The 27,182-nt window shown below is 46.0% G+C and overlaps 9 protein-coding genes across 9 annotated transcripts; 5 read left to right on the top strand and 4 right to left on the bottom strand.

Moving 5' to 3' along the window:
• Positions 1–137: 137 nt before the first annotated feature.
• On the bottom strand, positions 138–1,933 carry N7537_010012 (uncharacterized protein; the record flags this gene model as incomplete). The annotated part of the gene is made up of 3 exons (XM_056901066.1): positions 138–997; positions 1,083–1,711; positions 1,770–1,933. The coding sequence occupies 3 exons, from the start codon at positions 1,931–1,933 to the stop codon at positions 138–140; spliced, it is 1,653 nt and encodes a 550-aa protein (XP_056749734.1).
• A 1,317-nt stretch (positions 1,934–3,250) lies between these two features.
• Positions 3,251–3,763, bottom strand: N7537_010013 (DUF1993 domain-containing protein; the record flags this gene model as incomplete). Its single annotated transcript, XM_056901067.1, has 1 exon — positions 3,251–3,763. One exon carries the CDS (start codon positions 3,761–3,763, stop codon positions 3,251–3,253), a length of 513 nt encoding a protein of 170 aa, XP_056749735.1.
• A 762-nt stretch (positions 3,764–4,525) lies between these two features.
• Positions 4,526–5,761, top strand: N7537_010014 (Zn(II)2Cys6 transcription factor domain-containing protein; the record flags this gene model as incomplete). Its single annotated transcript, XM_056901068.1, has 2 exons — positions 4,526–4,594; positions 4,649–5,761. The coding sequence occupies 2 exons, from the start codon at positions 4,526–4,528 to the stop codon at positions 5,759–5,761; spliced, it is 1,182 nt and encodes a 393-aa protein (XP_056749736.1).
• A 650-nt stretch (positions 5,762–6,411) lies between these two features.
• On the top strand, positions 6,412–6,902 carry N7537_010015 (uncharacterized protein; the record flags this gene model as incomplete). Its single annotated transcript, XM_056901069.1, has 2 exons — positions 6,412–6,522; positions 6,543–6,902. The coding sequence occupies 2 exons, from the start codon at positions 6,412–6,414 to the stop codon at positions 6,900–6,902; spliced, it is 471 nt and encodes a 156-aa protein (XP_056749737.1).
• A 1,070-nt stretch (positions 6,903–7,972) lies between these two features.
• On the top strand, positions 7,973–8,743 carry N7537_010016 (SDR family oxidoreductase; the record flags this gene model as incomplete). Its single annotated transcript, XM_056901070.1, has 1 exon — positions 7,973–8,743. One exon carries the CDS (start codon positions 7,973–7,975, stop codon positions 8,741–8,743), a length of 771 nt encoding a protein of 256 aa, XP_056749738.1.
• Positions 8,744–12,511: 3,768 nt separating this feature from the next.
• Positions 12,512–12,959, bottom strand: N7537_010017 (uncharacterized protein; the record flags this gene model as incomplete). The annotated part of the gene is made up of 3 exons (XM_056901071.1): positions 12,512–12,731; positions 12,785–12,813; positions 12,870–12,959. 3 exons carry the CDS (start codon positions 12,957–12,959, stop codon positions 12,512–12,514), a joined length of 339 nt encoding a protein of 112 aa, XP_056749739.1.
• A 6,737-nt stretch (positions 12,960–19,696) lies between these two features.
• On the top strand, positions 19,697–20,449 carry N7537_010018 (uncharacterized protein; the record flags this gene model as incomplete). The annotated part of the gene is made up of 1 exon (XM_056901072.1): positions 19,697–20,449. The coding sequence occupies one exon, from the start codon at positions 19,697–19,699 to the stop codon at positions 20,447–20,449; it is 753 nt and encodes a 250-aa protein (XP_056749740.1).
• A 1,186-nt stretch (positions 20,450–21,635) lies between these two features.
• N7537_010019 (uncharacterized protein) lies at positions 21,636–21,890 on the bottom strand (the record flags this gene model as incomplete). The annotated part of the gene is made up of 2 exons (XM_056901073.1): positions 21,636–21,790; positions 21,815–21,890. The coding sequence occupies 2 exons, from the start codon at positions 21,888–21,890 to the stop codon at positions 21,636–21,638; spliced, it is 231 nt and encodes a 76-aa protein (XP_056749741.1).
• A 3,018-nt stretch (positions 21,891–24,908) lies between these two features.
• On the top strand, positions 24,909–27,158 carry N7537_010020 (ankyrin repeat domain-containing protein; the record flags this gene model as incomplete). Its single annotated transcript, XM_056901074.1, has 1 exon — positions 24,909–27,158. The coding sequence occupies one exon, from the start codon at positions 24,909–24,911 to the stop codon at positions 27,156–27,158; it is 2,250 nt and encodes a 749-aa protein (XP_056749742.1).
• Positions 27,159–27,182: the final 24 nt, after the last annotated feature.

Genomic DNA, 27,182 nt, shown 5'->3' on the forward strand with positions numbered 1-27,182 from the left:
GTAGGTAGAGGGACAAAGCAACAAAGGCTTGAAATTCTCAAATGGGGTGAAGAGAGGTCTGTTAACCTGCATCTGTTTGCATCACGTTAGAACTCTGAACTCTTTATTTTTCCCGTACGCATCACAGGAAGTAGCATTCATTTCACCTGCCCATGCTCATCAAGGGCAGCTGCCGTGGACTGCTTCATGGGCGCAATTACAGGACTACCGCTCTCCTTGTTTGCTTGGACACACGTCAATTGCTTGGCGGTCTCGAAGCTGTAGTGTGGACCTCGGTATTCGCTCCTCCCGCGGACGAACCCGAACCACCACAATGCAGTCAATGTCATCAAACCGACAGTGATAACGCTCGTATAATTCATGTTTTCAACGGTGGCAGGCATTACGAATGGGAAGCAGAAAAATATCACGGTGACTATGATATACACCAACGAGACGATATTCACCACCATTCCCAGGGTCTTACCCATATAGAAGGGCCCGGGAACTATGTTCCGACGGCCAGTCAACACATGGGGGAGGATAGCGCCCAAGTAAGATAGAGTGCTCAGCACGATAAAGGACGAGATGAGGGCCTGGAAGGCTGTTGTGCTGCCGACGTATATACAGCCGATACAGGTGACTAGTGCACTCATGGCGACGGTGGCACGGACGGGGGTGTCTAATGTAGGATGAACTTGCGCAAAATAGTTCGAGAAAGGCGTTGCGTTATCCCGGGCTAAACTCCACCACATCCGCCCGCCAGTCACGAACGTGCCGATCAGGGTTGGGAATGTAGCTAGGAAGAGCACAGCGATGAGTCCAATGGCACCGGTGGTGGATCCTGTAGCTTGTCGGTAGATTTCAGCAGTAGGAAAGTAGCCTACGTTGGTGTTGAAGACCATATCGATGTCCTGGATCGAATAGAAAAGGGCGATCAGATAAACGAAGGAGGTAGTGAAGGCCGTCAACATTTGTATCATGATACCCTGGGGGACTTTGATCTGTGGCTTAGGAACTAAAATAACATTGGTAGTTAGAATCTGTTTATCCTCGTTTGAAAGTTGGGATGAGATGTGCGGCACTCGACACATTTAACATACCCTCTTCAGATAAGTGGCTGATACAATCAGGAACCCCCACGGCGAAGGCGGCGTTAAGTAGCCCTGTGATGAAACACACTCCATCGGACCAGCCGCCGGTCATATTATAGTATTGCGTCCATACCTGCGAAGAGCTCGCGTGTGCCTTTGGCATCGCTGCGAGGACCACCACGGTTGCAAAGAGTCCGGTCATTGATAGGACCAGCGCGATTCGATTAATCAGGGGGATAAATCGGTTCCCTAGACATACTATTGCACAGCAAGTCCAATTGACAATTTGGAACACAATAAACACCTGCCAGGACTGCCAGGTGATCCCAGAATGCCGAAGCAAATACATGGCCACCGCTTCATTGCCTAGCATGGAACTCATCGATGATGCCGAGAGGAGCCAGGCGCACGCATTCAGATAACCCGTGAAGAATCCGGCAGCGCGGCCATACTTCCCACTCAGTACTGTGGACCAGTAATATACTCCGCCTGCGGAGGGCATAGAAGATGCCAATTCGGCCAGCGAGGCCGAGATCGACGTATAAAAGACGCTCACGAGTATCAAGCCATATAGAAGAGCCATCGGGCCTCCGTTCATAAGTGCAGTCACAATTGTGCCACCGGTTGCGGCCCAAGAACTAATACATTCTCAAAAGTTAGTTGAGGGCACGAACGGAAAAAGTTCGAATCACTGACTTGGCGATCACAATCCCCAAGCTTGTCACACTCCAAAGGCCGAAATTTCGCGCCAGTTCCTGTTTGTGACCCAGAGCAGCCTCCAGGCGCACCGTGTCTATCTCCGTGCTGCTCCTCGGCCTGGTCTCGCCGACCTGGGCAGTTTGCTGCTCGGCGACCACCATAGTGTGTCATCTGTCAAATTATATGAATTGATGTCAACAAGGGGGGGAACAAGGACCAGTCAAGAACGAAGCGAGATAGGAATTGAGAGAGAGGCAAGAAAACAAGCAAGATATGAAGCCCCGCTAGTTTATGCAAAAGCTTCCATATCCGTCGAAAACGGGTGGATACATACAACACGATGATCGTGAGGTGCAACGCAATCCCAGACCTTTAAAATCTTCCCCCTTATTCAAACTGGGGCATGGTCTCAACTCAGTTGAAATTAACGAGCCACAGGGGCCCAATCTAAAGCAAGTCAGAACTCCACTGCGGTGACGGACCCATTTATTAGCATTCCAGGACGATGATCGGGCTAGGGATTTGGTTGGGGGTTGTAATAATATTAGACTGACAGCCTAGATCTCCAAGGGGAACGTGTGAAGAAAGTAAGAAAGCACTTTGATATGTGCTAAATTTTTCCGAATGAATAGAAGTCCGCGCATTCAAATGAAATGGCCCCCATTTAGCGTTGAAACTGCCAGGAGACAAGGGTTGGGATCAACCGATAGGCTCGGGCCCCGAGGCTCGTATGGGACTCTCCGACCGTCCCGGCCTCGGGAGGTCCGGCTCACGGCCCGCTGAGTCAATCTATAAATCCATACCTGCAAACCATAGGGTATAGGGATAGCACATTGAAGATCAATATCATTAAACAATGCGTTGGACACAGAAATGTAGGAAACTAGCCAAGAAGTGATAAATCTGCCTACGGGTGGAATTATGGAGGATCCGGATCGCGTCGATGATATTCCGCTCCAAGTTTGGGGCATGGGTAACAAACGAGGCACCGATGTTGAAAACCTCACGGCCCAGCAATCTACCGCAACGTTTGAACAACGGGATCACGGGACAGAGGTTCCTTTTGGAGATCGGATTTTACTGTACTCACGAGTTTGATATCCGCTTGACTCCAGGAGCGGACACTCGCCTACATGATATTGGTGTAAATTTATATATAACTGTTTGACTATACAACTTGCCCTGAATCAATCTCTAGGAGCCTGCACAGACTAATTAGCTCTCACGCGTAACATGGTATATACGACCATAGGGTGCAGAAAATAGGGCCTCCCGTCTGCTCAGCCGTTGTTGAGTCAATTCTCGGAGTGCCTTGACCACTGAAACGGTGAGGAAATATGTTGTCTGGCAATAGAATTGCGGAGTGTTACTATAAAAAGAATCCATGCAAAACCAAGTTCAACTGTTAAGACCCTATTCGGTTAAATTTAACAAGTTCAATGTTACATCATGGGCAACTGATTGTGCTAAGTAACTCCTTAAGCGAATCCTCGAGAAGAGAACCCGACATAATAGTCCAGTTTACCCAGCGACACCCCCTCCTTCCGCAAAATGCCATACGCGGTAGTAAGATGGAAGTAAATATTCGGCAAGGCAATGGTATGGGCAAAAATAGCACCGCTGATTTCCGCGGCCTGCTCCGGACCCATTTGAGTGAGCTTACGCTTATCAGCGTGCTGGTCGACGACGTCCCTGTCGGCCTCCTCGAGCGCTTTTAGCACCTTTTCAATGCGCTCGTAGCATTCGGCATATGTGGTGGGTTTGCCTTCAGTGATTACCGGCTCCCGACCGGTCAGTCGGGCGACCAGATTTTCTGAGAATTGGGTTGCGATGCGCACTTGGTCGGTCACTGGATACATGTCCTCACATAGACGTGCATTGAGCAGATCGGTAGCATTAGGGTGTTGCTCGGCTTGTTGGAGAAAGTGGGACAGGGAGCCGAGGATGTGTTGGGTTACCACAATGGTACCGTCATAGAAGGTGTAGACCATATTGAAGTAAGGGATTTAATGTTTGAAATTTCGAGGGAACAAGCTTGAAGAGTTTGAGGTAAATGTTCTCAGGTCGAGGTTACGTGGTCACTCCGTGGAGGGGTCGGACCTAACCATCTCTAGTTAGAATTTTGGGGCCGAAAATGCTAGGGCGCCCAGGGACAATTTCAAGTTTAGGCATTTTGTCTTTGTTAGGATAAACTAGGATATGGATCCACCTATGTTTCCTTAGTTTGTATGTCTTATGCTTTGTTACCTCTTGGTTAGAATCCTATATAAATTGCTAGAAATGCAGGTACACCTAAGTTTAGATATATAGTTGTTAATTCACGTTGATTAGCCATAAAAAATGACGCCGACGGTCTTTACCTTTACGAGGTAAATGTGTGTTAGCTATCTAACACATGAAGATCCAGTGAATTCGACCAATTGAACTCTCCAGCCCAGGATAGATGTAAGTAAATGAGAAAGCGGCCATGATAAGTCTGGTGTTTGCTCCCCACGGGTTGCCAATAAAAGACTAAGGAGTAATAGGCGGTAACTAGTTATATCAATGTTAAGGCGGTATAAAAATTAGGAAGGCGGTAGTAGAACTAGTTCCAGAATAGCTTAGTAAGGCTGGGTCAGATACCCCTTCCGCCATTCGGTGACGTTGGCGATCAACCCGCTCAGGCTGAATTTTAATCTTCTATCTTTTTGTGCTCTCTCAGAGGCACCCATGTAGAACAAACGTTGTGATACCAGAAGAAATGAAGGTCTGAGATGGTCTATCGACGGTCGCACAACAAATCCCGCCATGGCTGTACTAATTGCAAGCGGAGGAGGGTGAAGGTATGCAGAACATACATCCCTTTATCAACGCCCACTCGCTGACTCCAGACCTAGTGTGATGAGCAACGTCCAAATTGCACTATCTGTACCCAGCGACAGGAAGAATGTATCTACAGCTCGGAGGTTCCCTATTTCTTCGCGGGCAAACAGTCTCGAAAGCCCTCGCGCAATAAACAGTCTCCAACCACAGGTCAGACGTCAAATGCTGCCTCCGTCTCTGAAGATGAGGCATCGGCGCTTTTGCACCAGATTGGATCGACGCGGATTTCCACTGGTCCTGTGTTGAATATGGAGGAGTTAGAACTCGAGCTGCAGTGGATCATGCAAACCCACAAACTCCTTGCCCGCAACGAAGAAACCCGAAAGGTCTGGGGAATTCTGGTTTTGCAAGAGGCTTTACAGGAACCTTTTCTCATGCATGGCATATTGGGCCTATCCGCTCTACATTTGTCGCACCTTCGCGCAGACAACAGCCAAGCGAAGTGGCTGGGTATCGCGATGTCGCACAAGAATGTGGCCATCTCCATGTTCTCGGAGCAACTGTCCAATATTGACCGATCTAATGTCAAAGCAATGATGAGCTTCGCCGGTCTTGTTGTGGCATTCGGCCTAGGAAGTGCACTCACTTCCGGCTCCCCCGAAGGCCCAAGCCTCAATTCCTTAATTGAAATCTTCACCCTCTCCCGCGGAGTGCAGGCGGTCGTTAGTGCGGAGCCTGAATTTCTCCGGCAGGGCAACTTTGCTCCGCTGTTTAACGCGACTCCGCCACAAGTTTCTTGGCCTGACCATGTCCTCGTTGCGTTTGATCGTCTCGAAAAATTGAACGTACAATGTGGGCAGCAATTTGCTCATCATAATACCGCCGTCTATGAGCGGGTCATAAATTCTTCGCGCGAACTGGCAGCCTTCACATTGTCACAGCCTATGTCTATGACCCTTGTTGCTGGCTTTGCTATTCGAGCTCCTGAGGTCTATCTAAGCGATCTGACAAGCAGGCAACTATATTCCTTGGTTGTGCTGGCTCATTATTGTGGTTTCTTGCACATGGCCCGGGAGAATTGGTGTGTGGGGTCTTGGGGTCGTGTGGTTTTAGGAGAAATTCAACAACTACTTCCCCCAGACTGGCAACAGCATATTGAATGGCCCGTTAAACAAGTTTGGGAGTAGAAAGCGAAATATATATCTGAAATATTCGCTTCATATTCTTTGCTATTCAAATAGGATAAATTATTCATTGTGACAATGTTGTTGCGGCGATGACTTCTTACCAATCTTAGAAAACTTCACGGGTGGAGAAACACATGGAGTACGGGACTAGCGCTCGTACTCGTAAAATATGCCACTTGCGACCTGGGGAGACACCCATCCATGGATCCAGGTGCCACCCGATGGGACGAGCCAATTAAGTAAACCACAAAGATTAATCATCAACAAGTTCAGAAATCCTACTCTGTGGGCTATAGAGTCGAAGCATCTCCGCAATTGAAGGTCTCTAAAACCCCTCCTCCGTATGCAGTTTGTGGATGCAAACCAAGGCCAAAGACAGTAATTCATCGGAAATAATCGCTTAGTCTTCGTGTGGGAAAACTAAATTAATTTTCAATCAACGTCAATTAATATGGACTTGATGTTCTATAAAATAGTTTCTTAATCCACTCGGAATATGAAAATATAATTCTTCTATATTACAACACTAGTTTCCACGCAGGCATACATATTTAACACAGAAGCAATCAAATCAAGGCACCAAACAAATCCGGGGTGGATAAGTAGCGGCTAGGAGCCCTGTGCATGTACATGTTTAGTGAATAGTAATCATGCCGACTGTGGTGACGCGATGGAGAACTCGCCTGGAAGATCCCAGATGCAATCAGCCATTCCGAGGCTACCACATACGGAATTCCAGCAGCTACTGCCGTGCTTACACTGTCATGATATCTCTTGAGAGGATATCTCCACTGGCTCAAGAGCAAAATTATCTGAAAGAACGCCAATTCTCATTTATTCGGGTGGCTCTCATGTAGGATTATTTGCTATTAAAATTGCAAAACGGGGTGGTCTTCGTGTTGTTGTGGCGGCATCTCCACGGTCCTTTGAGCTTGTCAAAAGGAACGGTGCAGACGTCGTATTCGATTACCACTCATCCACCGCGACCAGCAAAATTTACAAAGCCTATCCAAACATCACTAAGGCTTTGGACTGCTTTTCGGAAGGGAAATCTTCTCAATTCTGCGCGGAGGTGTTATCAAAAGGGCGAGTTATAACTCTACTTGATCAAGGCAAGCCGAAAAAGCTAGACATTTTATAAAAAAGAATTACTCATGATTTACACTGCTTTTGGCGGCGAATTTTCTCTACTGGCACCATTGGGTCCCCCGTTCCCAGTTGTACCTAACAATCACAAAGTTCTAAGCCAGTTGTATGCCCATCTAGGCCATGATGTGAAACCACCTATTACTGTTACAGAAAGGGGATTTGATGGGGTATTGGAAGGCCTTCAGAAACTTCGCAAAGGAGAATCCCGGGGCAAACTTGTTTTAGAGCTTTCTCATGATATACCCTTCGTATAAAATATAATGCTGTGTTTCGGCAATAGCTAGTACTCAGCATATAAATCCCTTCTAGAAAGCCAAAAATATCCTCGCGATTGTGAGAACCTATCGGAAAAGAGAAATAATTTTGACGATGGGTAGAGCGAGAGTTGAAACAACATCGCTTTTAGTTGTATTAGAACGGGATGGTGCGACTTGCGTGTTGGTTTCCGGGGCTATCCGGCTTGCCACGAAGTACTTCCTGATGGTTTGCTTAGACCTATCCCGGATACTGATATCAACAGGTCTACGGAGTCCGCACTGGATAGAGAGTGATTGTGGAGCAGGTGACGGGTAGTTATTGTACCGAGACCCGAGTATCAGCCAGAGTTGGGTGGAGCCCAGAATACTTGGATTTCTTGGGTGTGAAACATACTTATTTTGCACCCTCCATTTGACCTAGGAACCTGATGGAAGCCGCCGGGTACGTAGGTGTATAACGGTCAGGGGTCGGATACCAGGCACCTTCAGGCACCAATACTCTTACAAACCGCATCTGACCCCTGGCCGTTATACACCTGCGTAGCCGTAGCCGGCTAACCACAAGGCTTGGGTAAAACCACTTCGTCTTGATTGATAAGCAAAGCGGATGGTCAGAAATAATGTTGAATCATCACGTCCTTCGAGCTATGGTGTGATACACGGTAAAGGCGATCTCTTGGTGTCTAGATATTCCTTCTTCCACGTAATTATAAATATACGTAACCTCCGCGTAAAGAAATATTTTGTACATATCCAAACTTCCTCAGATCAAAGCGACTTCTCTTACACAAAATCTCTTCTCACAATGACTGCCCCAACTACCTACCTTGTCACCGGTGCAAACCGAGGCATTGGACGAGGCTTTGTCCAGACATTCCTACAAAGGGCTGCCACCATTGTTATTGCGGCTGTCCGAGATCCGTCGAGCACATCATCTAAGAGCCTCCAAGACCTCCCAAAGGGTGCTGGGTCTAAGTTGATCACTGTCAAGCTTGACTCCTCAATCAGCACCGACGCCGCAGAAGCGGTGGCACAGCTCCAGACCGAACACGGTCTGTCCTCTATCGATATCGTTATTGCCAATGCGGGTATCTCGGTAGGTGGCACGCTTGTCCGGGAGACAACCGCTGCAAGCATCGCCGAACATTTCATTGTGAACACGACTGGTCCTGTGACACTATTCCAGGCCACTGCCAATCTTCTTCAGGCTAGCAAGACTGGGAGCCCTATCTTCGTCGCAATCTCAACTCTTATTGGGTCTATTGGATCTATGGAAGCCCTTGCAAGCTTCCCGTCCACTCAAAGCCCATACGGCGGGAGTAAGGCGGCATTGAATTGGTTTGTCCGTCGGCTTCACTTTGAGGAGCCTTGGTTGACGAGCTTTGTCTTCCATCCCGGCCTGGTGGAGACGGACCTTACTCAGTCAATTGTTGAAGAGTTAGGCATCAAGCTCTCGGATTTCGGCGGTATTTCCGTCGAGACCAGCGTGTCTTCAATGGTGAAGACCCTCGATGTGGCTTCTAAAGAGACCAGTGGCACGTTCCAAAATTATGATGGTTCTATTCTGCCTTGGTAGAAAGGTATCGTTGTAATACTTGCGTCAAGTGCAAGCAGTTGAATTAATTATTCGGCATCTTTTTTGTACGCAGCTTTATTTATGTCTATGTTGTCTCTCCCCTTCGTTTAATATCAAGAAATGTACTTTGGTGTGACGATCTGGAAGGATTCAGTTGTAGTGTGTGCAGTGTTCAGAAGTTCGCATTTCCTTTTTGCGTCTCTTGCTGGGTTCAGAACGGAGGAGCCACTCCCTTTCTCTTCCCTCCGTACTTGCAACTGTGATTCCGAATGAAATGCACTCACTTTTCTGCTGAGAAGTTCTGGCTGGTACCATTTGTCGATTGATAGGTTCTTCTTCAAGGTGTGAAGCCGATGGGCAATTTTATGAAGTGCCTCGACTTCACTTCCAAATTTTTATATATCGCTGCTAGTACTTTCTAATTCCATGGTGAAATCCACTATTTCTCTGAAATAGGATACAAAATAGGACGGTAATGGGCTAAAATCACAAAAGCAATTGGCCTAAGCTCCCTGACAAGCTCAAAAATTGAGGCAGAGTACCAAAAAGCCAAAATGACCCTACCACCAACACTTCTCCTCGTCCGTCTTATCCTCTCAAAAAACCAGAATAGTTGACAGACAGGACGTGCATTGGAGTTTGACTAGTCAGATTGCCAATTATACGTGCCGGCATACCAACTGCTCGACCTTGATATCGCTCTACTGCGCTTATCAGAGCTGTACGACGGGGTTCATATTCCGTTTTTGTCGCGTGGTGGATTGCTGCGAGTGTAAGTAAACCATTGGCAAAATATTTCGTGCTTCCTATCCACGGCAGCGACGATGAACTCTGTTTTCAAATGAGTCAACAGACAAGCTATTCCGTCCTCGATATATAATATTTTCTTTCTTCCTAGCACCGCTTTCCGCGGTCGTAGTTTCACCTGATCCAAATCAACCTATTCCGGCATTTATGCTGTGGATTTTTGATAGTCGCTATTTGCGACCCGGGCATGATGCCAAGGATCCTGGCATCTCGTCTGCTTATGAACTAGTTAGGAATATGTTGGCATGTACTTAAGTTATACCTCACTAGTATATGGTATTATTTATATGACGGCGCAAAGTCGAGCAGCCGAAAACATATTCATACTGTTTACTGTCTCCGATGCAAGTTTGAAGCTTGGGCTCTCGTTGTGCCCTCAAAGTCCTTCGATTCTTCCATCTAAGCTCCTAAAAGCTCAACCAAGGCGCCTATAAATTCATAAATGGTTCATTCAACCTTATCTTCGAGTCAGTAAATTTTACCTCATAATTATTTCTTACCTTGAACAGGATACATACGACCATAGGGTGTGGAAAACAGGGCTTCCCGTCCGCTCAGCCGTACTTAAGCCACACGCCGGTGAGTTAGTAGTTGGGTGGGTGACCACCAGCGAATCCTCACTGTTGTATGTTTTTGTTTTTAGGGTATTTGTTTTAATTTGTTAGTTTGAGGGACTATGGTGGAACTTTGGACTTTTTGTTCTTTACCTTTAAAAATGGGTGCTTAATCTTCTGTTGGAAACCTCGACCTTCTATTTTGGTAGTTGGTATCATCAAGCCGGCGCCCACATATCGTCTCCACAATACAGATAGGCAAAAAAAGTAGTATAACATTTGAGATACAAAATTCGTTTTCTTCATTTCCATCGACTTGCTTCCCCCGCCTTATACTCTCTCGTTCCCTATAGAAATGTGGAGACACGGAACATGACTCGATTTATATTTACAATCGAAGTGCCCTTCTGATATTCCTGGGTTTCTCAACAGGAAGCGATAGGAACCTCGAAGCGAGCTAGTTTATATAGTTTGGATTGAAACAAACTGTATAGCAAACACTAAGCTTGTGTGTAGTTGATAGGCTCTACCGGCGGTCTATCTGGTGCATTACTATGATCATGTATACGAAAGCACCTACTAATGCTACCAGCTTACGTATCATACACATCGCTAACACTAATGGCACTAATAGCCCCGCTCGCTCTCCATTTTCGTGATGAATGACCAAGTAGTAATTTTAGGCCACTTGCCGGCTTCTATCACATTTAAGCTTCAGTGCCTAGTAATGCGAACAAACAGTTAGAACACGATTATTCTAACACTTCCAAACCACTCATTTATTCCTAGCCATAATAAGATAATATAGGACATAGTGCCATATAAAGTCTATAGAGTTTGGTTAGGCTTAGAAAGCCAACTTCCCTATTTTATATCCCCGCACGTTCGGCAGATACATACTAGGCGTTATATCCGTGATAATTTAGTATCTAATCAAGCCGGAGTGGAGCCAAATATTTTATACTCGGCATAAAAGGCTAGGTTCTTTATTATGTATCCCCGCGTCTTAAGTAATTACAAGTCGTTATATCTATAAGCATCCTATTAAGCCGGACTAAAAGCTAAATGGAGTGATTTGAATGGATATACTTATTATTTACCTCATTCTTAGCTTCCAAACAGAAAAACACGTTATATTAGGATATAGCAGGTTAAAACTAGCCGAAAATTTCATTTTAAAGTAAACTACCTCAAACTATCTTTTACACTCAAATAACCCCCTCTCCTGCTATACAGCAATTGGTAGCTGACAAGCTTTCCGGGCCACCAGACTATTGTGAGCCTCCGCGGGGGGGGGGGGGGGGGGGCAGCGCTAGTGGCCTAGAGGTCTGTTAATCTCTTTAAACCACACCGGAATTTTCTGGCATATATGGATCCGATGAAGTGAGTGGTTTATCACATACCAAATGGATGTAGATTCTCTTATTTACTATTTTACTGATTCCGAGAAAAGCAGTTCACACCTATGAAGTCCTCTCCGCCTCTAGCGCCTCCTGTCTTTCAAGCCTTGCGTTTTCTTCCGCCTCGTGCCTTGCTAACGATTGTTCCGCTCATCCATTACCCTCGCCTCCTCTTAAAGCCGCTGAAGCCCAGTGTCATCCACTCGAGGCATTTCTTATTCCATTCTTTGTCTGTCATAAACCAACTAACGTCTATCCAAATCTATCCATGCTTTATCGTCGCGTACTAACTTCAGCGTCCCAAACACTTGGAGTTATAACCAAAACTTACTGAGGAAATCCCTAACACTACCCTCTAGGCCTTGGGTAAACCAGCGTTTCTTAAATAAAGTTGGGACCTTAACGGCTCGGGAATGAGTTTAACATATTCCACAGAATAAGGTGAATTCTAGACTAAGCCCTAGCTAGATGGCCCTTTTAATGTAACGCTCTATGGCTATTGGTCACCAGAGGAAAGGTAATCCCATCTTTTTGGCAAGAGGGTAATGTTTCTTGTCGTACCTATACGCGAATGCTTAATACGATGTTGGATCAATCACAGAAATACGTTCCGATGGTCGCAGGTACGGGTCCTGTGACCGTGGTCTTGCCATTGATCTAGACTAAAGAGAATAGTAGTTACATCAGGCTTAGGTGACCAGAAGGCTAAGTTTTTAGGCCTGCTGGAGATTTGAAACTCAGGCGGACGTACGTCCACGGCTCCAAATTTAACTAGACTTTCAGTCTGCCAACTACTGTCTTCGTCCATGATGCCATAGCTGTGTATTCGTAACTAGAACTAAATAGATGTGTAGCGCAAGTACGCTTCTGACCAAACATAATGGAGAAAATCGAAATGTCCCACAATGAAGGGCACACACAGTATCCAGAGGAGTTATTCTATGACTACTTTCCGTCCGCTTTTCGTACACTTTATGTGTGTGGTTTGATATTGATCCTAAGTATATCTACCTAGAGACATTCATTGCCATGTAATCCAGTGTTGACTTGCTGGGACTGTTCATCAGGCGGCAATCCTTGGCTCCTTCCACACCACGAAAGACGTTTAGTAGCAGCGTTTCTGCGGCAGTTAGAAATTCCCGCTCGCAGCAATAGTAGTCGGGATTAAGAGAACATACACAGCAGGCCCGGACATTCCCGGAAGAAGAACCACACTGGACCAAGCCCCTATGGATATTAGGACCTCTTGAGTCGATTTCCTACTGTTCAAAAGTACTCACTTGGACGCGCATGAAGCTCCGTGGACGACCTATCAATATGTCAGATGTCTTGCACACCTGACTGACGGTCAACTATGATACATACCTCACAGCTTTCGCCCTGCTGTCTGGCTTCTAGATTGGGGGAAGCGAAGGCAACGGCTAGGAGGGCAGCAAATATGGAAATGATGCGCATATTGAACAATAGCCAGGGGTTGGAGATTGAGATAGGTTGGACTGATTTGGCTGATGATTGTGTGATGATGAGAATGAAGCGGAGGGGATATTGTCTCCTATTTATACCCCTACGTCCCTACGGCCCCGTCCCGAACAGGAAAAAACAGTGCAGGGTTACCTGGGGCAAGTTTTCTTCTGGGGGTAGGCAAGGATTCAGCCTTGATTGTATGTGGCTGTCGATCAGCGCCCCAGAATCTCAGCATGAGCGATGATCTTTAGCCAGCCTCAATTGCTTTCTCTACAAAGAGTGAAGTTTTTGGTTTCTAGTTAGCAATTCTGATATTCTGACGTAGCTTTTATCTACCCAAGTGAGACCCGATACCGTTATCTTATGCTCTCATTACTAGGAAAAAGCTCTAGGGCTACTAATACCGCGTACATTTAACCCATCGAAGGGCAGGAACATGACCAGGCTTTATGATCAACATGGTAGATCGTCGCCTCGTGATTTCCCGCCTAAGCCGGTGCAGGATGACGGCGTCGTCTATATGCACCCCAGGGCTGACTTCTGTGGGGTCACTGGGTTCAATTTCTCTTGACATTTCCGGCGTGAAAAAGGTCCTGTCCTTAGCTCTGGTATTGGTATCAATCGCGTGGGAAATTAATTATACTAGCCTGAAATGCATTCGGTGTACCAGTATATTGTATTTCGAATCATTCCGCTCGCTGTAGGATAACTCAGCATGCTGTATCAGCCCCCGCCCCCGATGTGCTGTGTTCCTTGGCAATGTAGGCCAAGAAAAATGTGAGGCATCTTATTGTGCCCTCTTTCCTCGAAATTTTAACATTGGCATTACAATTAGGTTGCCTGTACAATCCTCGGAACTGTTTATCACTGGTAACCGACTTAGCGATTATTCACAAGTTTCGGGTATACCATGCTTTAGTATGCGGGTACTTAGCAAAAGATAGCCAAGCTATTAAGTGTCCGAGGTGTAACTTGTAATCTAATCATATCACGCTCTATGTCACACCTGAGGGGATCAGCGCAGCAGCCCTTATTCTCACCCTATCTATAGTGCACTCACCCCTATCGCCCCGGCCACACGATGCTAGGCTTACAAGTGATTCTAAACCAGTTGAGGTATATGGTCTTCTCAATCAAGTTATATGATACATACGACCATAGGGTGTGGAAAATAGGGCTTCCCGTCCGCTCAGCCGTACTCAAGCCACACGCCGGTGAGTTAGTAGTTGGGTGGGTGACCACCAGCGAATCCTCACTGTTGTATGTTTTTAATTTTTTTCAACTTGTCGGGTAAACTCCCCCTTGCCCTATATCATATAATACATAGTGCTAGACTACGACATGGTCTATAGACAGGCGGGTGGATATTGCCCACGGACCTTATATAAGCGGGCAATACAGGGCTATCTATATACAGCCACCACGCCGCAAATGTTTTCGTGATTCGTCTCCCACCCCATACATGTCAATTAATCAATGCGTACTATTCATATTAGTTTCATACAACAAAAATAGGATCTTTAAATATGCAATTTCATAGGAAATATAGTAATAATATTTATATATTATTAACGTCTAGTATACTACCCTCCCTCTGAACGCTCGTCATCTTTGCATATATATATATGCACACATCCATCTAGGAAGTAGCAGTCACCAGCGACCAAGGTTTCAGTAGGTTGGAACTAAGAAATTGAAATAATATTAGGATAGCGGATCAAAACAAGCGTAAATGATTAGGACGATTCATCAATTTTATCCATCTATATTAGGAAAGGCGCGCTGCACTGGAGGTTCACTGTGGGTGGTGGTTGAGGCGAATCTCCTAGGGTCCATGGAGGTTCAGGCTAGGTTCAGCTTCGCGCCGAGCTCTATTAGGTCCCCTGCGTTCCTTTTCGCTTTCTAGTACGTCTCGCCCTTCGCCTAACCGCATTACCTCTTTGACCTCAGCTAGTCTTCTGTTTCAATTATTGCGATCCCAAGGATTCAGCTTCCTAGGATTCGGAGTTAGGACTCACTTCGGTGGGTGCAAGTGTTCGAAATTACGCATAGGGGTTTCTCAAGGCCTCCTTGGCCCTCTAGGCTTACTAGTTATTTCTCAACTTTCTAGACATCGTGAATAAAAGGATTATTTCCTGAAGCTTGGTTTCTACTGTTATATTCGGGGAAGAAGCCTCCCTTTATATAACTTCAGATACCGCCGGGTAGATACATTAGGCCGAGCAATACCGCAGACGGGTATGTCTGGCCAATAGAGGAAATATGCCCGTACGTCGATTGCCCCACCTAACAAACACCATGGACAAAACACATTAAATAATAAGAAAGAGAGAGACGTGAATGAGCATGATTGAACAAAACAAAAACATACAACAGTGAGGATTCGCTGGTGGTCACCCACCCAACTACTAACTCACCGGCGTGTGGCTTAAGTACGGCTGAGCGGACGGGAAGCCCTGTTTTCCACACCCTATGGTCGTATGTGCTATGATGCTAGTGAGAGATAATCATAGCTCGGAGTATGATCGCGTATGAAAGGAGAGAACCGCAGGATCTCCTACATTGTCAGACTCTCTTATAGAATTCGTATTTCTACACACCTTAGTGAGCAGGCAATGTCTTGTCAGTTCTACCTGCCGCTTTATTCGCCTCTAACACTGCTATCCCTCGATATTCAGTTTGCCAGCCGTTAAACCGAGGATCTCGAGAGCCGGTTTTACTTCAGTCCAGTCGTATGTCCTAACGACGGGACATACAATCAAGTTTCTAACGTATTTCTTGCAAACCATATCGGAAGTTAGTCTCTTACTGGAGAGCCCACTGTTGTGCTATTATGTGGACTCTTACCTTCGGTCATATACAAGGAACGGTTCATTGAGTTAATTACACGAGATTTTGAACTTATGGATCCTAGCACTGCTTACAAATCGAGTCACTTGGTTGTGCGCCTATTTCATTTTATTGGATATTACCGTAGGTCATCCAAATAGGCAAGCTCAAAAACTGCTTGCTGGAAGCGAACCTTTTTGTGTAACATCGCCGTAAACTGGCTCGTATATAAGACAAGGCTGAGCCTATAGGACGTTATGTTTTGAACTTCGACTGGGGAACCCCAAATGAACTTGAGGGCCTTACAGCTTTACTAGAAAGATCATTTGATAAAATTAATCAACCTCCCAGGGGATACTTGATTCTAGCGGGAAAAGCTCCGATATCTCACCATACAATGTGATGCGGTAGCCCCCCTTCGTAGCAGCTCTCATCTCTGTCGACTGGATATCTAGCATAAGTAGATCTAGAAACTACCGATCTTAAGAGCACAGGGAACTAGAGTATTATCATAAGGTGGCAGGAATGTATGCGTGAGGCTCTCCAAGCTACGATATTATAGATGGGTCACAGCTTGACCAAGGATCTCTTGTTCTCGCTCAAATATTCACAATTACTTCACTTCGTATCTTAGGACAGGTCTATCCCAACGTTGGGTTATTGAGTATAACTTATAATCAGATATCGTCGCCTATATACAGCCTACGGCACACGAGCTTCATATCACTATAACCACAGGTTCTATAAAAACGCAAATTATCTTACGTCGTTGGGCTATTCCCTATCTATATTCTCAGTTCAACTTAAATTGGTAGTTGATATATTATTATACTGTTCACTATTGTATCTCTTATTGTGGCATTGGCTGCTACCACTACAGGTACATCCTGCTATGATTGATTGGCAGTAACTTTAGCTAATATCAAGTAGCCGGTCCAAGATATATATATACCTAACCAAACCACTGACTTTCTAGTGGACCACTCCAGGTTGGGTGCCCATCTCTAGGGATGCAACTCCAAGCAAACAAAATGAGAATAAAATCATTAACTCGACTTTAGCGACGACCTCTCCGATACCTCCTTCGTACTCTGGAATTTCCCAGGGGCATTCCCAAATATAAACGACTCCTTTGATATTGGTGGGTCCACGCCTCCAGTCGTTTTCTCATCCCTAGAGACCGTCACTCTCCCCGCCGTCTCCCCCGAGCCAGCGGACGGGCTTAGCGAAAATAACACTGGGTATGCCATTATCTTAGTCCCAAAAAAGGTCATACAATTAACTGATCACTTTCTCAATCCTGGAAGAAGTACCAGATCAACGCTGTGCCAGCCGGTCGCAGCGATGATCTGGACTAATTCCTTACAGTCGCAAAGCCTGGCGGAGGGTGTTCTCCTAGCGAGGAGCCCAGTCTTCCAATTTCCCGACGCCCACTTGAAAAAGCACACTGAGACAAACCAGTATGCCTCAGCGTTATAGCTGTGACTGGTTACCCAGCAGGTGATACATAGGAATCTTGGGGGCTGAACAGAGACATGTGGCGGGATGGGCAATGTTACTTTGAGAAGCCCGGGATTTGGTTTCATATCGGGTTATCATGGACTTAACCAGTTGCTTTTTTCAACAAAGGTTCCTGGTTATTTTAGTTTTAGTCAATTTAAGGTTGCTTATGATTGACTCTCGATCTTGAATAATGGTTTTTGTTCGAATGGAACCAACTTCGTTCACGCTAAACCCATTCACAAGAACTGCACTTGCGTCTCGTATCTCGCTCATGAAATGCTTCTTTCTTTTCACAGGATATATTAACTATCACAAAAACAGCGGGAAAAAAACATACAACAGTGAGGATTCGCTGGTGGTCACCCACCCAACTACTAACTCACCGGCGTGTGGCTTGAGTACGGCTGAGCGGACGGGAAGCCCTATTTTCCACACCCTATGGTCGTATGTACTTGTCTAAACCATAATGAGGGATATACAGCACAGGATATGCTGCCGGGGTAGAAAAGGACTGCGCCATAGATAGTGTGATAAATGGCCGAGAATTACCCAAGTCGCGCGACAACCGCTATAACTACCTCAGTTAAACAACAAACGAAGTTTATTGGGAGACTGGTGCGTTTCTTGTCGTAGAGTTGACAAGTTGCGCGAGCCTTAATGCCACCACAGATGTGGACGCAGAACTACTACAGGAGATTAACAGTCGACTATTGTTTTTGGCATTGGTGATAATGCCGAAACTCACTCCTTGGACGCCATTTTGTGAGATCGAGCCTTGGAATCGGTAATGGTTGGGTATAAGATATGGGAGGATGCAGAATATGCAATGCACGATGTATACCACAGTGGTTTAGGCTAGAGTACAATCATCACGACGGTCTGATGCGTTCCTTAGCTCAGGACGAAATCTGCTAGTACTCAGTGAGATATATTACGATACCTACAAATTATCAATCGTTACGCGCTGTGCCTACGTAGTCTGCAAGTTGAGTATGATGTGCGCAATAACAGATGCCTCATCTCCTACTTAACCAACTGCAGTTAAATTTGCGCGCTTCGCTCGATCAATTTTACGGAGTTGGCTTCTTTCGCCACTATCTATCATGCAAGTGTCTTTGTGTTGCAAAGACTACCAGTAAGGAGGGGAGGGAGACCAAGCAAAGGAAGACTCATGATATATTCAATACTAACAAACAAGCATGTATGGGATGGTCCTACACGTGGATCCAAGAATTGGGGGAAATCAGGTCAGAATGACCCACCCGGACCTTATTGGTTGCGGGTTTATTGCAGGCCATAGCTTTCAGCCATCTAAAGGATCTACAAGATCAAAAGTAGGTTAACCTATATTGGATTTGCTCTATCCCACGGGATTTATATACTTCGGTGCGGGTCTACCCGCTTTTCGGCGCCAAGGTTCGGAACCAACCTCAAGAGTATCTATGTTACGAGAAATGGAAAAAGCATCTATGGATAACATTGAATCATATAGTTGGACTACCCCTTTAAGTTAAAATTGGGGCACGATATATGAACCAGCGCTGATATACATGACGGGAAGAGGTTTGTTTAATCCAATTGCAACCTCTTCCTCTAATGAACAGTTTAACTAAAGAGCGAATGGACCAAGTACATTACGTTGAAGAAGTAAAGTTAGATATTAGTGAAGATTGCGCGAGAAAAGTTTCTATTAGAATCTGGTCTATTTCCCTTCGCCTTTACTTCCATCTCGACTCTAAACTTAAGGCCAAGTCTATCAAAAGATAGACCCTTCGCTATAAATAGTCGGGTATAGTTGTGATAATTGTGTGGTAAACTTACTGTATAACATTACGCGTTGGGGCCCACTTAAATCCGTCAGTCCACGCGTTGCACTTGAGCCCAGCGGTCATAACCGTGAGATTTCGTGATATATATGACTGCCATGGTGAAATATACGTTATCGACGGAGGAAAAACCTGGTATGCGTGAGAGAGGGCTAAAATAGCGAAAATTGGGACCCCCCAAGCGAGGTTCATATTGCTTCGGATTTACGGCCCATTCTGAAATGTTACACGTCGTGAAAAATAAAATAATAATCTTACCTGTCACCGACTGGATTTCTCCCCAGACTGAAAGTTGGTTGGACACGCGGTGCTTGATTTTCTGTGGGTAAGACAATCCCGATCTCCTCTCATCCTCATTTGTCATGTTTCAGCCACATTGCCATCACACTATCGGAGATCGGTTTAAAAATCTAATGTTCGTTCAAAGTCTTTTCAATTACAACATACCCCCACTGTTGAACTGCGACTCACCTGCTGTTATCAGCCTCATCAAATTATTAGAAGTGCCCCTAATCCCTCGCCATAATTCCATCTGAATCTATTCAGCGCCCTGGGCGCGAGGCTTCGGCCATGTTCACTTCTCCCAACGGCAACGGGACAAATGGGAGCATCGGAAGCCAAGGCGCGTCACGCGACCGCAACTGGTATCAAGTTTCAGTCGACCAAGCTACGGGTCTACCCGATGTTGACCCGGTCGTGTTGCCCAAGCTCTCGCCTCGCCTCGAAGACGCAGAGGATTTCGATGATTGGTACGACGAAGTGGTGAACATCTTAACAGACCACAATCTCCACCACTTGATCGACGCAAACTTGCCCCGCCCGTCGCGCAGTGATGCCGCCAGACAGCAATGGCACGAGCTTTCGTGCCAAGTCGCCAGATGGCTCGAATTGAGCATAAGCAACGACTTCTATCTTGAGATTCGCGCTTACGGCAACGATGTGTATTTGGCGGACACCTTTATGGCGAATACCAAAAAGCACTTCAGCGGTAAGCATCATAGGGCTCTGAAACCTGCTATGATGAGATTTCTCAATACCCGACGAGCCGAGTTTGATAACACCAGTGACTTTATTGCTACACTGGAGGATAACTTCTCTGTCGCCAATACTCGGGGTGCCATGTTTACGCCTTATCTTGCTCTCTGTATAATGCTTCGGGAGTTATCCACTGTTTTGGCGCTTGAGGCCTTTATTGATCTTAAAGAAAAAGAGCTGTACGCCGTCAGTGATCCTCAGTTGAACATCACTGAAGCTCGCTTCCACGAAACTTGCAGTACTATCATCAATCATGTGAAGCGAGCAGGCATTGACTCGCTTTCTTAAGAGCTTCTATCATTATCTATGTTCAGTATAACGGCCATGTCTTTCGATGTCTTCCTCAGCAGCGTTTCTGTCGGGATTTCAATGTTTATAATTTCTCATTTTGTGAAAGCTCCATAGATATCATGATTTTCAGTTCAGGAGAATTCCATAACAGAAGATATTTCAGGAAAAGACAAAAAAATATTCATCTTCATCTCTGGTAAGAATTGTCAGCTTCTTCTCGCCAGAAGACCTGCACTCCACGCCCTCTGGCCGTATGTATTGGTAACCAATTCAAGGTGCTTATATGGAAACGGTATGAAGCCTAGTTATGATTTAATCGCCGGTCGCTGACCATAGCTTGAAAAGCGATTCACGGAGGGAGCCGTCATACTGTGCGCCATAAAGGTTACGATGGCGAGAAGCTCTAAAGTCCCTATCAACTACATCGAAAACAAAGACAAGAGCCGTCTCGATGCCATACTTGAAGATCATCAAAGTGTCCCTATTTGGCTATGCTTGACCTGGATCGGCACATAGGAGTGGGCGGATCACATTCTAAACACTTCAAGGTTCTAAGGTGAACCAAGCTGATCGGTGTCATTCCTGTTTGTTTGCCAGATGCTTTTCAACAGGCGGCAAGAACTTCTCCAAATCTGCCCAGAATATCGTATCATGGTTCCGGCTTGAAGGTGATAATGCAGTGCCCTGTCTGGGCGGTCGACTGGAATATCCATGGTAGTCAGGTCAATATTATCCCTCAAGCTTCGACTTGACCAAGCAGATTTTCAATAACAATGACAAACTTGACGTTCGTTCCTCTTAATTTTTGATACCGTATATACTTTGAGTCATTACGATGAGGATGATATCGCCGTTTGTGCTTTGGAAATAGGATCAGTGCTTACCACCTATCCGACGTTTTGTTTCATCTTCGTATGTATTGTAGATTTTTCTCTTCTAGACCATGCTCAGCAACGACGCCGACACGTAATGTGCGCTAATATTTGATTTATAGAACCTCAAAGTCAAGCTTCGGTTTTTGCTACAGGCTTGTAGGCGTCATTAAACAATCGGTAACTTTCATCTTTCCTTCCTGTCTCCTCTTTTTGCTCATTGTTTGCCTCCTAGTTTATATCATGAGCTAGGGAATATATCTATCTCTTCTAGCTGTATATAGCTCAGAATAGACTGTACTGCCGGCCAGCTAAATCAATAGCTTCTCCATCAAAGAGTACATGAAGAATTCAGCGTGATATAATTGAAGAATTTGCACCACGTAGTCTGTCCATTCACTCTTCCAGCCCCATATAAGTAGAGCCTTACCAAAATCCAGTACTCCGGATATCAACCCCCCCGGGTCTCAGTTTATAATAGCGACCATACTTCCATCTTTTATCATGATTTTCTGAGGCTGGAGATCATTATGTGCAAACAAGATGCGGTAGGATTGTTGAAGCATTCCACCAAGGAATCTTTTGATATGCCGTTTTGGCACCCTGTTTTGATGGACTTCGATGAGAGCCGTGTTAAGTCCCGCTTAGAATTGAATAGTCTTTCGTGGGAACGATAAAAGAGTCTCCAGCTATATGGAGTGTTTTGCCGGCAATAAAAGGCTTCCGGGATCGTCAATATCACGATTAATTGGACTGTGCGTATAGTATGCGAAACCTTAGGGCATCGGAACCCCTTTATTATGCGTCACATAAATCGTACTCTTAGCCTCGACAATAATGATAGATGCACCAAACTTGACGACGATTTCAGGCGATATCTTTATAATGGTGACACCTTGGCAGGAAGTTAAGTTGTTTTGGTCCCGGAAAAGTTGATTAACAGCGTCGGGATGCGGTAAGAAAACACCAGGTGCACAGCAGTGCACATCTAACAGTGGCTCGGAAATTAGGAGCTGGGAATTGCTTGGCTTTGTAGGGGAGGCAATATCCTTGAATTCGAAAGAAGATTCCAAATATAGACAATAAAAATAGTATAACTGTAAAGGTTAGATCTAGAAAGATAGATAGTCAACTACATTATACTACCATCGCAATATAGTATTGATCACAAGCCACCTTAGGTGGCAAACTCCCGCGATCAGTCGAGATATCTTCGAACCCACTCGTGAGAGGTTCAAACGGCCGGGTGTCACACAACGCCGCTACCACGGATTCTGCAGCTGATTCCAGCTGATAAAGTATATTCACGATTCCTAACTATCTTAGAAAAACGGTAGAGCAACGGCAAAATATAACTACCGATCTCTATCATGTACTCCAGATAAGGCACAGATCTTACAAAGCTTTCCTCATGAGACAAACGAACTGTTCTTTCACCTAGGCGATAACGGTGAGGTGAAGCGCATCAGCACTTTAGCAATCCCTATATCATACATTTTTTGATAATCAGCTGGCGACGGGTGGGGCGTCAGGTATCTACCCCCTCCGTAACAATTATGTCCATGCAATTCATGCCGATCAGTTTGCGCTAGTAATCTAATATTTTTATAAACAACTGCGTACAATATACTACTTAGTTAGGAAGTCCTGGTCTTAATGGTATTTGCCATATAGGCTCGATTATTCTTTTTTTGAACGAATAGTTACTCTTATATAACGGCCGCTATTAATTGAACTTTCAGAAATACATAGGTTTATAAAATATCAAGCATTTTATCGTAAATGCATTACAGAGTGTAATTCAAAATTAACTCAGGCTTGGCGGGCAGAATGGTGAAGGAAGGGGTATTCCAGAAACTCAAAAAGCATTGTGTCTCAGAATCGTGATTTATCCACGTGTGCGGCGGGATATAGTGGCTCATCGGACGAGCCCTAGGGCGGTTCAGCAGTTAATTAATTACCCCCTGGCTCTCCGCCTCTGCCTTGATCATCATATATACTTTCCCTTTTATTTGTTTATAAGGTAATAAATTAATATCGATCTGCTTACTTATATATTAAGATTAAATTATCTCTCTCTTAAAACAGCTTAGTGCTATATACGAAACCATCGATATGGAGAGAGAGAGAGATATTGTAGTGGGGAAATAGGCTCCCCACTACGCATTTGCCCTTGCCTCTTCTTTTACCATGTGTTGTTATGTAAGCATTGAGATTATGAGTTCAAGTAGCAGATAGATACAGATTGAGAATACACACTCCTACACCTCTCTGAATCCACTTCCGGGGCAGTGCACCTGGGTTCCCTTGTATGCAAGTCGGGTATGAAGCTGAACTACGAGTGCTGAATCGGCCCGTATGCCGCAGAGCATACAGCCTTGAGCGTTCCCCTCTTCAATATATACTTTATAAGGTACGTGTAAAACCCCGATCATGATGACCAAAAGCGATTGTAGAACTTACATTTCATTCTACACTATACACACTCTAGTCATATATAGAGTACATATAGAAGGTTAAGTAATTTGTAGCTTTACTAGCAAGTAAACCAGTAAGTGGTTTGGATGTCCTGGTTTTCTGCCAGGTAGAAAGACCCCATAGGAAATTGCTCAACCAATAAAATGCTCGTTGTCCGATGGGCCAGTGTGACCCGCCATACACAAAAGCCCCACAATTATGGCTGGCTGAGAACACCAAACTTCATAATGCGATACACTTGTGAAATCAACAAGTTCGGAATGCGACTGCGAAAGATATGTCTTAAGTTCTGCGACGAAGCTATACTCAAGATTCCGATTCCGATTCGACATCATCCACGGAGTAGGGGCGGGACAATTAGGGAACAATTAGGGAACAATGGTGAAACATCTTAGTCACTTGTTAAGGCTTCAAACAGTACAGAAACTCAATGGGAAGCTAAGCGGGGCGCGGGATAACGCCAATCCCAAGAATGTTTCGTGGGCGGGATATTGATATGGGAGTGGAATAGGAGAATACGTTTAATGGATACCAAATGATAACATTTATCCCACGTGTCTAGGGCAACTACCAATATTTAAAGTTGGTTTCAATGCACCGTTCTTCCGATTTGTGCATGTATGTGTTTCAACTGCAGCGATCACCTACATGTAGTCACCTAAGTGACGATCTAAACCCACATTCCCTTATCGCACTGGAGGCTAAGCGGAATTCTCCTTTTCGGTGTCCCTAGGAGATATTGGATAACTTTATTTCCTATTTTCTGATGTTTGAACCATTTCAAGCATGTGGGAAACGCTGTAACAGACAAACATTTGGGTGATTTCAGGCGGCCCAAGGTTGGATTCAGATACAATGATCCAGCTGAACCATGGGTCCACCATGCACTAAGGGAGACAAACCCATGGGACACCGCCCAGATCGAGATTTTCGGTAATTTCTAAGGTTCCTAGCTATTTGGCCCCACTGTATAGATGGAGGATTTGGCTCCGAATTTGGCCCCCAGATTGCCCCCCATGTTTATCTGGGTAATCTCCACTCTCATTTTTTGACTCCTTTATGTATTCCCTTCTCCTCTCTGTCTAGGTGAGCCTCTCACTGCAATCATGCCGGCCAAGCCAGAGGATAACATCTGCAGCATCTCGGCTCTTGCCACGCAATTAGGCAACCAGATCTCTGTGCACATGCTGAATTACCTCAGCACCACCAATGACCTCCCCGACGGATTTCGCGAACTTTCCCATACCTTCCTCGACACCTGTCGCATGTTATGGGCCATTGAAGCCGGAGTGACCGAACTAGCCGGCGCCAATCGCTCCCTACCCGATGTTATAATTGAAGAGGTGGAAAAGAAATTCGTCTCCACCTACCGCGACTTCCAACAACTTGACAAGATCATTTTGAAGCTTGTTCAGTATGAACATCGCGGGACACTGGGAAAGCTTCAGCGAGGATGGAATCGGCCAGGCCATGACCTCAATCGCATTCATGAGTCGCTGAAGAAGACTACCGAAACTCTCCAAATTAGTGGTATGGCCTTTCACTGGTCGCTCGGAGATGCCCACCCTGAGGAGTCCGTAGGCATTGGATATGCTGGCCTAGCGGCCGCGCTCGATCGCGTATCCAAAGGCCGCTCTGTGATGGGCATAAACAAGGCCAAGTCTATCGAACCTGAGCGATCCTCATCGAGTCAGCATCGGTCGCCTGACTCAATGCGGTCGACGCCATCTGTGCCCCCGAAGGAATCATTTACAGCCTCCCGACCCAATCAAGGCATTCGCCAAGAAGCCGAAATTATCACAGATGATATGTCCTCCATTCTGTCCTTGAATGGTTTTTTGAGCCCCCAGCCTCGTGAGACCGCGAAAACCCCATATTTTGATCACCAGGAACTGCCGCACCGGGCGGCCAAACCAAACTCAACAGCTTCTGCCGAGGATATCAGCCTCAGCTATTCGGGTCACGATGCTGCCAGCGCCAAGCTAACGGAGACTCTGCTGGCGCACGGCGTCAATCTGAAAGAGGAAACGCGCGATGGCACAACGTTACTCATCGAAGCGATTCGCAAACGCGCACCGCTGCAAGCTATCGAAGCCTTGCTCAATTCCGGCTCTGACCCCAATCGTAAAGACGACCACGGCAAGACCGCACTATGCGAAGCTGTACAAAGTGATCAGCCATCTATCGTGACAGTCTTATTAAACAAAGAAGCGAATCCAAACCTGCCAGGACCCGAGCATGTCCTCTGGTCCGCTGTTCACCGCCCAGGCTGCTTGCGCATCCTGCTCGCGCGGGGCGCCGATGTGAAAAAGACCCCTGGTCTTATGGAGCAAGCGACGGGTGTCAACAATATCGATGCGGTACGCGTCCTGCTGCAGGCGGGTATGGACCCGAATTCCAAGAAAGATGGAATATACACACCCCTCTGCTCCGCCATCCGCGATGACCGCCTAGATATCCTCACCTTGCTTCTCCATCACGGCGCTGACCCCAACGTGATGGCATCTGAGTACCCAGCCTGGAAGTGTATCACCCATAAACGTCTTCATTTCCTCCCAGACTTGGTGGCAGCCGGAGCAGATCTCCGCAAACCACCAGGTATCGTCGAGTGCGCCGTGCAGGAAAACGATATGGAGGCTCTGCATTGGCTCGTGGGCCAAGGAGGCGCCAATCCAAACGACCGTACTGAGCAGGGCCACACAGCCGTGACAACTGCCATCCGGAAGAACCGCCCAGATATGCTGGAATGGCTATTGGCAAATGGTGCTGATCCCAACTTACGCGGCAAGGACTGGCCAATATACATGGCAACTCAATCGCCGAGCATGCTACGCCTTATTTTGCCCCGTATAACGGATCTTTCCGCACACAAAGGTGTCATGGAGAAAGCAGTCCAGGCAAACCAACTAGAAAACGTCAAACTACTCATCGCAGCCGGCGCCAGCGTAGAGTGGAAAAACGGCGGCGTGTTCTCACCACTGACAACAGCCTTGCGCGAGTGTCACTGGGTTATTGTGCGCTATCTTCTGGACGAGGCTGGTGCCGACCCCAATGCCCCTGGTGAGCATTTGCCACTCGTCAAGGCGATCCGGAGATGTGACGATGGTAACTTTGCCATGATCGAGTTTCTTCTCGAAAGGGGCGCTGATCCCAATAAATGCTACCGTGACTGGAACGCGGTCATGCAGGCCGTGGAGGACCGTGATCTTAGGTTGTTACAGCTGTTGATTGAGAAGGGTGGTCAGGTTGATGTTACTCAGAAAGATGAGACTGGTACGACGGTTTTGGATATGGCGAATTCTTCTGGCTGGCCGGAAGGAACTGAGCTTCTTTTGAAGAATGCTCGTCAGTGCTAATTTGTTCTTATTTAATATCCCTCT

Source organism: Penicillium hordei (assembly GCF_028827395.1).
Source record: "Penicillium hordei strain IBT 12815 chromosome Unknown utg000005l_segment0_segment0, whole genome shotgun sequence".
Lineage (NCBI taxonomy): Eukaryota > Fungi > Ascomycota > Eurotiomycetes > Eurotiales > Aspergillaceae > Penicillium > Penicillium hordei.